We start from the raw sequence: 14351 nt of genomic DNA, 5'->3' as shown, positions 1-14351 counted from the left end.
TAAAACCAAATTAGTCATGATGTACAATCTTCTTAATACATTGTTGAACTCAATTTGCTAATATTTTGGTGAGTCATATGTGTTTAAATATGTGTCCATTTCTTCTAGGTTTTCTAGTAGACTGGAGTATAAGTTTTCAAAATAGTCCCTAATGATAAATTAGATTTCTGGGATGGCTGTGGTGATTTCTACTTTTTTTCCTCTAATTTTATTAGTGTAGGTCTTCTCTCTTTATCTTTGGTTATTTTGGCTAAAGGCTTATCAATCTTGTTTATCTGTTCAAAGAATCAACTCTGTTTCTTTGTTCCTTTGTATTGTTTCTTTATTCTAAACTACTTGACTTTGGCTCTGATCTTCATTACTTCCTTTCTTCTGGTTTTGGATTTGGTTTATTCTTTTTTATCAAAGGGCCTTGAGATGCATCATTAGTTTGTTTATTTGGGATCTTTCTAGTTTTCTTATGTGGGAACTCATAGCTATAAACTTTCCTCTTAGAACCATCTTCATAGTGTACCAAAGGGTCTCGTATGTTGTTTTACTAGTCTCATTTGAGTCTAAGAATTTTAAAATTTCTCCCCTAATTTCTCCTATCACCCATTCATCATTCAAAAAGGTATTGTTCAGTCTTCATACATTTATAGTTTCTGTAGGTTTTCTTTTTTTGTTTTTATTTTTATAGAATGCATCTTGATTCATTATACACAAATGGGGTATAACTTTTCATTTCTATGGTCGTACACAAAGTAGGGTCACACCGTTTGTGTAATCATACATGTACAAAGGATAATTATATTTGTCTCATTCCACTATCTTTCCTTCCCCTGTCCCCGCCGCATTTCCCTCTACACAGTCCAACACTCCTCCATTCTTCCCTTACCCCCAACCCCCATTATATATCAGCATCCACTTATCAGAGAAAACATTCAGTCCTTGGTTTTTTGGGATTGGCTTATCTCACTTGGCATGATATTCTCCAACTCCATCCATTTACCTGCAAATGCCATAATTTTATTCTTCTTTATGGCTGAGTAATATTCCATTGTGTATATACAATAGTTTCTTTATCCATTCATCAATTGAAGGGCATCTAGGTTGGCTCAAGAATCTAGTTATTATGAATTGAGCTACTATAAACATTGATGTGACTGTGTTACTGTAGTATGCTGATTTTAAGTCCTTTGAGTATAAACCAAGGAGTGGGATAACTGGGTCAAATGGTGGATCTATTTCAAGTTTTCTGAGGAATCTCCATACTGCTTTCCAGAGTGGCTGCACCAATTTGCAACTCCACCAGCAAAGTGTGAGTGTGCCTTTTACCCCACCTATTATTGCTTGAATTCTTGATAATAGCCATTCTAAGTGGTCCATAGGTTTTCTTGGTGTTGATTTGTAATTTCATTCCATCATGAATTGATAAGATGCAAGGAATTACATCAAATTTTTTTCATATTTGCTAAGAGTTTCCTTTTGGCCTAGAGAAGTACTTTTATTCAAGTTTAATTGATAGTATTTGAAGAAGGAAGATGAAGATAGTATTTGAAGAAGAGTTATGAAAAGCATATAGAATACAAATTATGAATATATGAAATGAACAAAAAAAAGCATAATGGTCATGGTTATTTCTCAGAAATGACTTATTTACTAAGTACTGAAAGTAATAATATTTTACTTTTGTTTTAATTTAAATTAAGAATATATAACAGACCTAAGCTACCAAGACTATCATATTTATTAAAAAATTTTATTTGGTGAAACATTTATTGACCATTCATGTTAGGCATTATACTTGTGGATAACAAAGAAATGCTAAAAGTTCATTTCTTTATCTTGTATTTACAAACATATTTCATGATTATTTCATGGTGAAATTTTATTTACATAAAATTCCTGTGGGTTACTATTTAGAAAATACAGTATGATTTTAAATTTATCCTTTTACTGATAAGCTGTTGACACCCTTAGCTTTTCTATTTCATAAATTAATTAAACTCTGAAATACATCTCAATTCCATCATTTTCAAGACTGAAAGTGTGAAAGTTAGGACTCCAATAACTGTATTATTTAAGAATTTATGATGGAAGTATATAATACTATAAATATGGTTTAAAAATGGAATTTAGAAAAATATACACAATTATAAATATCATTCATTTTTATTCAAACTGTTTTGGTAAGGTTGAGCTCACATGAAATTGATATCCTATCAATTTATGTACAACATGCTATCATTTTATTCTTTCTTCTTATTCTACTTTTCAAAGTATTTCTATAAAGTCTCTGATGTTTCTAAAAGAGGTTCATTTACTCACACGATTCCTTGATGCTCCTTTCAATAAGAATTTATCTAAAAATATTCAATACTTCCTGCTTTAAACTTTTCATATGTTCCACAGTATAGCATGTTGAGGTTTAAAATTTTTCTTAGGAGAATTAAATGAATTTTCCTGATTTAATTTTATTCAGTGTCATAGTAAGATAGAGCAACATGGCCTGAGTATGTGACAGTGCCACTGAAGCTAGCTTAGAAATGATTAGTATAAGTTAGCAAATATTTCAAATGTAGTATTTTTTTCTGGAAAAATAATAAAAGAAATATTTTTATGATTTATTTTATTGCCTATGCTACTCCTAGAAAGAGCATGGGAAATTTCTCTGTATATGTAAGGATGCACTTTTTCTATAATTCATACTTTGTACAGTGATACAGTGATAATAATATATCATAAACCTATTCAGAATATTCCACAAGGATAAGAATATACCATCTTAAGTAATTATTTTAATATTCACCCCCATTATTTTGTGATGATAGAAATCAAACCTAGAGCCTCATCCATTGGAAGCACTCGCTGTACCACTGAGCTGTATCCCCAGCCCAAAAGTTTCTCATTTTCTAATTTGCATTCCTTTAATGAGAAGAAGTATTATGAAATAAGATCATTCCCATTCTTCAAGTTTTAATACCTATTTTGTTGACCAAACACCAGTATAGAAATTATATGCCAGGAAGTATTCTATGTGCTTTATTGAATCTTCATAACTTCCTTCTGAGGGAGGAACTATTGTTACCCTGATTTTACAAATGGGGAAATTGAGGCATAGAGTTGTTAGGTGACTCGTTCAGAATCATACAGCTATTAGGTGGCAGAAAACCCAAGATTACTGCCTCTGGAGATCAGTGCTCTTAACTTTCTCTTTGCCACTTCATGCAAAGACCCACTCATGCACTTGAGTTTTTTTCTCTCCATAATAAAGAAATAAATATTCATTTCAAAGTTAATGACAATGACATTCTTTTATGACAAAATTTTTATAAACAGATATTTAATGAATTAAACTTTAGAAAAATGCATATTATATTTTTTAAATCTTTAGGACATGAGATTAAAACAGAGTTGAAACACAAAGATACTGTTATTATTTAAGAAGATCTTTGAAAACTATTTTTAGTTAAGTAAATTATAACTATACTGCTTTTATCTGGGATTTTTTCATTAATTTTTGCCAAGATATTAAATTTGAAAATTGTTTGTTATTATTTTTCAAAGGTAGGATATGACAGGAAATTGAAATATAAACAGTTCTTAGCTTATTTGTTTTGGTCTATGATGCAGATATTTCATAACTAAGGCATTTGTTATAAAGAGTCATTTCATAGATTGGGATATATTTTTGTGATATAGTATCATTTATTGTATAGAATATTTCCTTATTAGATCATCAGTGAATCCTTAGGGATAAAGAAAAATCTTTTAAAGCAAGAGTCTTTGAATTGTAAAATTCAATTAACTGGGATTCTAAGGTTTTGTTTAGTTAATTGAAAATCTTTTTGCTTTGTCTTCCCATGAAAAGGGGAAAAGAGAAGTGAGAACGTAAGTTTTGTCAAACACGAGACTATATCCTAAAATCAATACAGTTACATTTAAATAATTAAAACACCTGCCTCTAACTTTATGGTATCATACAAGGAAACTTCATGTTTGGAATGATGAACTTCAGGCAATATATTCTGAAAGAGTAAAGATCCAATCAGGTTTACTGTACTGTATTTATTGAATTAGAAAAATATACTGAAGTATTTCAAGTATTTTAGGAAAAATATAAGAAAACTTCCCTCTAACATTTAAATTAATCTGAAAACTAAATCAACCAGTTGAGTTCTCTGGAATCAAAAGTTGGAGATGAGGATTCTTGTGCATGAATTTGAGGGTATACTTTGAGTTGATACCTCTAAAAAATGAAGAAGGCAAGATGGGACAGAGGAAGAAAAAGGGGTCAGCTGAATTTGAGCCTTAGCCCAGTGTCACCTGGAGTCCTCGGGCACGAATGGAACCACAAAAAGAACCCATCATTAAGAAAGGAGGCCAAGATTTTATGCTCCTGTATCAGTTACCCATTGGTTGATAGGTGGAGAGAAGTATAATTTCTCAGGCATGTCTAGGGTGGTGGCTCCCATTAATAGATGACACTTTTCAGAAGGAGGTGGTGATGAGTCATAGGCAACAACTGATGGAAGAGTGTTCTGATAAAGGAACCTGGGTAGGATACCACCATTGTCCATCAGGATACCACCGTTGTCCATTACATCAGAGTAATACAGTCAAGTAATATTCTAGGAAATCATTGATTCAGGGCCACAGCATGCCCTGTGATGGAATGTCAATTGTTATTTTCATAATGAGTATATTATAGAAGGAAGAGAATTATACAGAGAATCAGGAGATCCTAGTTTTCTAGTATGAGCCCCAAGTCCCCTGTCTCATAGCTATAAAATTCATGATGTAGTATTTAAGTTCTCTTTCAGGAAGCTTCATAATCATTTTCTATTATTCTATATTATTATGGATAGTTTTCTACTTATTAAAAAGATGTGTTTTAATTTTTTGGAGACGTCTTAATATAGCAATAAGAATTATAATTTGTAGACTTTATTCATTTACTCATTCTTCATTCATTTATTTGACAAATATTTCTTATGTATCAGACAGAACTTTAGATTATGGTAATATAGAATAAGACAAAGAATTATAATCTCATGGAGTTTATTAAGGGAATGCAATGTTGCTGGAATTGAAGTTTCTGCTGCTCACCATTCAACCAAAACACAGGAGACATAAGTTCTTAGATGAAAGTAGGTTTATTCAAAGCAAACCCTGAGGGATACAGAGATTTTTCTGTCTTATATTTTCTGTGGGGGTGGTGCTTAGGACCAAGAACAGCTTTTATGCGAGGAAAGCAAGTACAGTGGATCAAAAGGCAGAAATGTACATATATAGATTTAGCAAGGCCTCCCTAGCAAGGGAATTATGTTATAATCATGCTTTTTCAACACTTGATTGTATGTGCCCAGGTTTGGGAGGCAGTTTTTTTTTGCCTCCACTACCAGCAAGAGGAAACCAGGATGCATGAAAAACAGGTTACTAGGAAATTAGGAACAAAAAACAATTTGGGGCTTTTAATTTGAAAGGGGCTCTATTACAATAAGACCATCCTTTTTTCCTGGAATTTGAAAAGGTGTATATAGGATAGCTCCTTTTTTTTTTTTTTTTTTTTTTTCCCATTCTTGAAAATGATACCAAACTCTCTAGAAAGGTCTGTGTATTGTTTATTTGGTGAAAAATCTTCTTGGTGAAATCATTGAGGAAGCCAGTTGTTTCCATCTAAACTATGAGATTTTCTAAGAGGAAGTAAACAAATTATGCCAAAAGATTCTGAACAATCTTAAATGCATTTTCCAGTGGCATAAAAAAAAAAAAAACAGTAAATCCAACAAAATCAGCCCTGAAAAATCAGAAATCAGTAGTCTGACTAAAAATGAGAGGTGTTAGAGATCAAAGTAAAAATGTTAGCAAGGATGGCAAATAAACTGGTCTTACAGTATCACCTGAGGGATTCTGTAGGCATAATTGAGTACAATCGCAAAGACAATGAAGGAGATGCTGGGGTACTTCAGCTGGAGGCAGACACAAAGCTATGGGTTTAAGAAGATGAAGGAAGAAACCAACTGAGAAGTGAAACTTAAGTTGACTAAAATTTTACTCATTTTCTAGTAAGGAGATATTAAGAGTGTATTTAAACATGAAGAAATTGTAGTGATGTCTGTATGATGTTTAATTCACTTTAAAAAACCTGATAGTTATTTATATTCAGGGTATTGATTTTTCAAAATTCTTATTTTATTTTATTTATTTATTTTGGTGCTGGGGATCAAACCCACGGCCTTGTGCTTACAAGGCAAGTGCTCTACCGACTGAGCTATCTCCCCAGCCCCTCAAAGTTCTTATTTTAGAATATTTATTGACAATATTGTATATGTCCAAGTGATTAAATGAAATGAATTGATATATGTATATATTATATAATGGTTATTATGATCAAATTAACACATTTGATACTACCTTTGTATTTAGATCCACAGAACTTGTCCATATTATAACTGAAAGTTTATATCCTTTCATTAAACACTTTCTTTCTCCCAACATCCAGCCCCTGGCCACTACCATTCTACCCTGTTTGTATGATTCAACTTTTTTATATTTTACATGTAAAGGCTATCATTCAATATTTGTTTTTCTGTGTTTACCATAATGTTCTCCAGGTTAGTCCATTTTGTCATAAGTGGCATTATATCCTTTTCTTTTATGACTCAATAACAGTCCATTGTGTGTAGGTGTATACCACATTTTTAATCCATTTTTCCATTATGAATAAATTATTTTCATATCTGGCTTAATGTTGCAGTGAAGATGGGGTGCAAATATCTCTTTGAAATACTGATTTCAATTCCTTTGCATATGGCAATTCTGATTTTAATTTCTTTAGAAAACTTCATATTGTTTTCCATAATGGCTATATCAATTTACATTCCCACTAACAATGTATAAGGGTTGATTTTTTTCCATACCTTTGCTAACACTTGTTATCTCCTGTCTTTTTGATAATAACCATTCTAACATTGCGAAGTGATACCTCACTATGATTTTAATTTTCCCTTTTGTAATAATTAATCAGTTGACCACCTTTTCATATACTTGTTGGGCATCTGTATGTATGTTTTTGGAAAAAGTATTGACAGATGATTTGACCCTTTTAAAATTCAGGTTATTGGTTTTTCTTTTCAGTACTGATTTATATGAGTTCTTTATATATTTGGATATATGGTTATATCCATAATATATGATTATTATACCATAATAAGATACAAACTTATGGTTTGTAGGTATTTTTTTCTCTTTTGTAGTTTGTCTTTTCATTTTTTGATTGTTTCCTTTGTAATACAGAAGCTTTTTTGGTTTAATTTTCAGTTAGTTTTTGTGTATGAAATAATGGTTCAATTTGATTCTTTTGCATGTGTTCTCATCATGAACTCTTTCTATATACTATTTATAGCAGAAATGCTCAAATTTGAAGAGACCCAGTAATTATGACACTGGTGCCCAGGTGGGGAGACACCCTTATTACTGTCATTACTTCCTATTTTGACTTGTACAGAGGAAAAGGGAACCTATTATTATACAGCATATCATCATGCTGGTGGGTTCACTCAAGCCAGTCTTATCTGGAGGCACAGTCTAAAATTTTGCTAACTTAATATATCTGTCCTCATGTTAAATTATTTTCTAAATAAAAAGTGAAACATTTTGTACTTTTTTTCTCATAGGAAGTTTTTACTCCTTTCATACATGAATAAATTAGGTAAAGGGGAATACTGATGGCTTAAGTCACTTACTAGTCCATATTGCTAGTTTCCAAGATAGCAGAATAGGAATAACACGAAAAATCTGTGACTTATAACTTAACATATGAGAGTACAGAATTTATTTATTGTGAGTATGATTTTAAATAATACTTTACTCAGGAGACAGCACATTTTGCATTGGGTAATGGATGGCTATTATTTTTAAAAAGTCTATCCAGTATTTTTTTTCTGAAAATGCCCCTACAAGACCTGAAGTTTTGCCAATCAAGAGTCCACCACCTCCTCAATCACAAGAGAGGTACCTGGATCCATGCTAGGTCAATCTTCACTGATGTGCATGTAGTTTTATTTTGTTTATGCTTAATTTCTAAAACATCAAGTGGTAGAAATGCTAATTCTTATGACTATATAAATGTGTCAAAATATTTAATAAAGCAACAGTATTAATTTATCAATTAGGTTTCTGCAAAATGTTACATTTTAGAATATTATACTTGGAAAAGTCTTAGTTATCACAACGTAACTTAACATAACTTAGTTGTTACAAGTCTGAGCTCTGGGATACATTTACATGATTTTGAATCTCAGCTTAGTGAATTAAAAGCTCTGATCTTCAGAAAGTTACTTGAATTTTCTATACCTCAGTTTCCTTACCTGTAAAATTGATATTCCAAGGGAACAATCAACCTGGGGTTTCTTCGGTGGGTTCAATGTAATAATACACATAAAATGTGCCTGTACATAGCAAGGACTCAATAAATATTAGCTACTATTATTAATGCAATTTGGGGAGTATTATGAAAAATTGTACATCATGATAGAAGCTATTAGTGGTAACTGTAAATTTTTAGTGATGTAAAGGAGAAAAAAAAAACCTCTTATAGAGTCACTGATGGACTACTGTCTTAAGAAAGTACTTGGAGGAGACAGCATTTTTGATAAATAGCAACTGATCTGATGATTTGGCATAATAATGCATATATGGACATGTGTGCTACGATGATTCTGTAAAAAGAGTGAAGTGGAAGCAAGATTTTCACATGACTTATCCTAGTTGATAATTTGTATTGTTGACAAATCTTAAGAGTTTAGAGATATATAATATGTCATTATTTGCATATTCAAGCCATAGGTTGAAACAAAGTCCACATGTCTGAGGATGATGTTACTATTGTGTGTACAAATGAGAATCATGCACAGGTCTCACTTTCAAACTCAAAAAATAATAAGTCAAGAAGCATTGTGATATATTAAATGTACCATATGGCATTATCTTGTTGTTTTCTCTAACCGAAGATGAAGAAGCCATAAATAGAGAAGGAATTAGCTTTGGTACAAGGACCAGAAAAAAAAAGAGGTAGACAGATTTTCCTGAGTAATTCTTATAGGTAGTATTACTGCTACTCACTAGACTGCAACACTACAAATATATTTATTCTGTGGGATCCATGTGCTTGTCAGCAGAGGAGTGTTTCTACTCTCAGTATTGATAAAACCTATTCAATGATTTTCCAAAAGATCTGGATATACAAATCAGCAGAAAATAGTTCCTTAATAAACTGAAAACATATTTACTCACATAATTACCTTCAATCTGGAAATGGGTAAAGAGGAAAATTGTATGTCCTGGTTCATAGTCTCACTAAGCCATTGTCAAAGTCTAATAAAGTTTTCATAGTTCTAAAATTATATGTTTCATTTTGACTTATTAAATATGCAGAAGAAGAGGTAATATCTAAGTTAAACGTGGTCTGGAATTAGAAATGTTTTTAACAAGCATATAATTGTTGAGCTTTAATCTACAGAGGACTTCTTCCCTAGAGACCAGTTTTGGACATGATCCAGTCTCGGTAGTATGTCACTCGAGTGTAGACACCAGGCTTGTTTGGAAGAGCACATTCATCTCCCCAGCTCACAATACCAGCAAGGAACCAGGTACCTTTAGAATCTGCACTAACCAGTGGTCCTCCAGAATCACCCTAGAGAGAAAAAGGGTATATACAATTACTATGTTTTAAAGGTGAATATTGTACTTTTTTTTAAGTAAGGATAGAGAAGGATTAGAGGAAAAAAGAACCCTAGGTTTTTCAAAATTAAAATGTTTTAGTCTAGAATATTCTTCGTCATATGGGAAATTTACCTAAATCCAAGATATATATTTGGATATAACAATATAATAATGGAAAACATGTATGAAAGTTTCAATTCAGTCATTATCCAAAGGAGCTTCTGAATGTATTATTGTTCATGCAATCAACAGTATATTGAGGAACTCTGATTAGTCTCCCCGTGTCCCTTATTTCCAGATAAATAGTGGGAAAAAGGGAAGGTTTTATTTACTGAGCATCAACACTGAATTATTGCTCTTTATTCAAGTTTAAACTTTGCTTCTGTTTCAGAATTGTATAATTTGCCTAATCCCTCTCTATACTTCTTATAATTTTCATCCATTAAACTTTAGCCCATTCCTGGAATGATGGAACACCTTATCATCTGGATTTCCCTTTGCTCTTAATTTTTTTGATCATTCTAGATGATTTTAACATGCATTATATGATGAATCTAATATCTTGACCCACAGTGTCTTGGCTTCCTTGGCTTTGATCATTTGCATATTTATAAACCTTTTCACATATTCCTTGTCATTACCTGGAACTGTTCCACTTCTGAAACACCACTTTTCAGCATTATGATTGTTTGTAACAACCCTTTTTTGACTTATTCCAATTTTGCCCTGCATCTGCTGTTCAACCTCACTAAGAATGCCAATTCTCTCCTCCCCTTTCCTATTAGTTTATCGGGTCTTTTCCTCCTTCCCATCTTTTGTTATGCAAGTTACATTCCTTGATTCATCCATAACACTACTCTTATCAACAGTATCTTCAGCTCCTTACCTTCTCCCCATTATAGCCTGTGCTCGCCCATACACTGGGAAATAAAATCATGTTACAAAATTTCCTCTCAGAAGTATTTTTTATGTCTACAGTCAATTTCTTTTCTCATTTTTTCAGGCCATCATTCCAAACTTTTGTCATTTCATAAATTAAAAAATCTAGTTCTGTTGCTTGAAAGCTAATATAATTCTTAGAGTCGGTGGAAAATAACAGGCGGCAATCCCTCTGTTCCTTGTCCTGTTCCTTTTGATTTCTAAGCTCACCTCTATAAGTCCACATCTCTATCTCCTTCTCAGACAGATTGATGTATGTTATATATTTTTTAAATTGAAGTAAGATTGACAAACATTGCATGTGATTAAGGTATGTAATGTGATATTTTGATATATAAATACATTGTGCAGCAATTTGCTCAATCAAGTGAATTAACTTGTTCATCATGTCATATGTTTATGGTTTTGTAGAAATCTAGTTTCATAGAAAATTTCAAGTACATAATGCATCATTATTGTCACTATCCTATATATTAGATCCCCATAACTTATTAATTTTATAAATAAAACTTTATACCCTTTGAATAATATCCTTCCCTTTCCTCCACGTAACTGTCAATCATTGTTATACTTTTAGTAGAAAATATTTCAGTGAAATATCATATGTTAAGGAAGATATGGATATGGTAGGATAGAGAGTTAAAGAATATGATGAAGGTTTTACATAGCACTATAAGAGATGGGTCTAATATTACAATTCTTTAATGAATCTCTCGTTGTGCCATCTATGAATAAATGACTGCAGTTTACAAGAAGGCACAATTTCTTCTATGTGTGCTCATATAAGAGCAAAGAAAAATGATAGACATCTCTGTGATTGAAGATAATTAGAACAGGTCTGGGGAGAGTAGAAGATTAAGTCATGTAGTTTATTGTAAACAGTGGTTGAAATAATAAAGTGTGGGTTTTATGTTTCATAAAGTCAAGAGTCATGAGGCTGGGGTGATGGACTGAGAGAAAATTGAAGGAATTGCATATTTAAGTACTTCTTATCAAAGAATAGGTTTAGTTAGTGGAACAATTGGAAAGATGGAAATCTGTTAATAGAGATGATAATTATGTATTGTATATACTTGTTTGCATGTTCACTGGCTCCTGGAGTGCAAGAATATGCTCCATTCATTTTAACTTCCCTGTACATAGCACAGGATCTGGCACACAGTAGTAAATAAATAATCATTATGTGTAAGAATGGAAGAATAAAATCAGGTTCTTCCTGAACTTATCACTGATTCTGCCTGCATAAATAACTATAGTAGTACTTTTGATAGCTTTAGGATTATTGCTTATAAACAGCAAATAGAGGCATGAGAGGCTCATTAAGTATAACAAATGGAAACATAGTAGAGTTCCGAGTATGGGCCCCAGAGCCAAATTTCCTGCATTGGAAATCCAGTTCTGTCACTTACTAGCTGTGTGAGTTTAGATAAGGTACTTGATCTCTTTGTCTCAGTCTATTTATCTGAGAAATTGGGTTTAAAATAATTTCCATAACTAGAATTAATTAATATTTGTAAAGAGCTTCTGGCATACTGGGATACTATGTAAAGTATTGCTAAATAAATAAATATTTATTATGTTGAAGCCATATTATGAAATCTCCAGTATGTAGGTTTTTACCAGACTCAATTGAGGGTGTCTTGAAGATCAAACTAAAGTTACCAGTAATCTATTTTTCTTTTCATTGTTTTTTATAATTGAGTCTTTTCCCCACTTCTACTCACTACTTATAACAAAAAGGGTAATTTAGAATTTCAGTATTTTAATGAGTCCTAAATAATATCAATATAATTTTCATTAGATGCTTTGGGTATGCAACATACTTGAGCTTTTAAAAACAGAGAAAAAAATGAATTGGTTAATTGCAAAGTTAAAACTATAAGAAAAAAAAATCTGGAAAATGAACTAGGCAGATTTACCTGACAGGCATCTACACGTCCCTCCAGGAACCCAGCACACAACATTCCAGGTGTGACGACGCCACCATATGCCTTTCCACTGTTGCAGGTCTTGCTATCTATAATCTTCACTGATCCTTTTTGGAGTATATTAGGAATTTTTCCTAAAGGAAGGAAATTATATAATTTTGCTAAAGTCAATGTTAATTTCTCTGGCTAGGTTACTAATATCTTAATTTTAACACTGTGTACAATTTCTAAATCAATGTAAAACATATTTATTAAACTTTTATTTGACTTATTTTTTAGTAACGGAAGCATATAATATTTCTGAACACACTAAATTAAATTAGCAATTTAATTTAATTATCACATTTAGACATAGTATGTGGTGGGATTTTTTTTCTTTAAAATTGTTTTTAGAATTTTATACTTACTACATATTTGACTAACAAAGCAAAGTTTAAAATTCATATCCCAGAAGATAGATTTCATGATCTTTTATAGATTTTTCAATTGTTTATTACTTTAATTCTGAATCTTGGGAATTGATTTTAACTTTATTTTCCTCTTTTCAAAATGTATATATGAACATAAATAGTCACTAAATATTTATATCATTGGGGTCTTAAGAATGCACTTATATAAAAGAAATTTACTCAAGTATTGCCTACTTATGAGGGCTACTCTTCTCATTGCATCTGAAGTGCTCAATCTTCTGGAATCCTTATTTTTTCCATTGGCAATTACATTCATGATACATGCTATATATATTTACTTCTTTCTGGTATTTTTGAAATTTTTGTTTTTCTTTTTATATTGAGAATCAAAGCTTTTATCTTGCTAAGAAAATAGGGATATTTGCCTATTTTATCTTTTTAAGAATCTCGACCATAATCAAAATAAATGTTTATTCAATGAATGAATAAAATGGAGGAAAATGAATTGTGTATCCAAATAATAAAGTTCCATAAAAACTGCCATTTTTAGGAGAATTATGATAAACAGCTCTATGAAATTATAGGTTTTTCATGAATTATGTTGAAGATCATTTTTAATCCATTGCACATTATCCTCTGTGAAATGATCCAGAGAAAGTAATTTTCAGATTTAGATATACTTCTGAGTAGATTTCTTTTTAATTCTTAAAACTCAAGTCATGTAAAAAGAGAGAGGTTTCAAACTCACCATCAGACTTTAATGTTCCCCATCCAGTGACTACCATATTTGAATTGGGTGGGAATTTATAAGTAGCTTCTGGAAGACATGCTCTTCGGATGTTGCTTGTGTATAATACTGGTGAAGACAGATGCACAACAGCAATGTCATTATCATGTGCAGGGTAATGGTAGTTTTCATGAATTATAATATCCTTGATAGTTCGTTGTATTTTGGGATCACTTAAAAGAAGCCCAAAACTGACATTCCAGTCTTTAGGATTATTTGCCCTAAAAAATAGATTTAATTAAAAACATTACACTTTAAAGTTGTAGGACTTAATCTCTTAATCTTTTAAAAATAATTAGGTATGCCAAAATTAAGCTACATGTAAAAGAAAATATAAAAATAATGATAACATCAGATTTGGAATATCTGTTTACTGTCTTATAAAAGATAGCTCAGTGAAACTACATTTTATTTCTTGATTTGACTAGAAAATACTAAAAATACTAAAGAGAGATCTAGAAAGATAAATATGATAACATAAAACAATATTAAGTAAAAAGTAGGCAAGGATATGTGGTAAGAGTGCATTTATGGAAATTAAAAAATAGTCTAAATCCTCTCTTTCAACCATTAAAGACT

The 14351-nt window shown here is 31.5% G+C and overlaps 1 protein-coding gene across 1 annotated transcript in view; it reads right to left on the bottom strand.

Moving 5' to 3' along the window:
• Nucleotides 1–9517: 9517 nt before the first annotated feature.
• The window catches only part of LOC306669137 (transmembrane protease serine 11C-like), a gene marked incomplete at both ends in the record, with an annotated part of 59328 nt that continues 54494 nt past the window's right edge, over nucleotides 9518–14351 (bottom strand). Inside the window, 3 exons of the mRNA XM_079153020.1 lie at nucleotides 9518–9679; nucleotides 12567–12709; nucleotides 13734–13993. Coding sequence (XP_079009146.1) covers nucleotides 9518–9679; nucleotides 12567–12709; nucleotides 13734–13993 — 565 coding nt within the window. The remainder of the gene's footprint in view (nucleotides 9680–12566; nucleotides 12710–13733; nucleotides 13994–14351) is intronic.

This window comes from Sciurus vulgaris, assembly GCF_902686455.1.
Source record: "Sciurus vulgaris genome assembly, chromosome: 9".
Lineage (NCBI taxonomy): Eukaryota > Metazoa > Chordata > Mammalia > Rodentia > Sciuridae > Sciurus > Sciurus vulgaris.
This window is presented reverse-complemented; position numbering and strand designations above follow the sequence as displayed.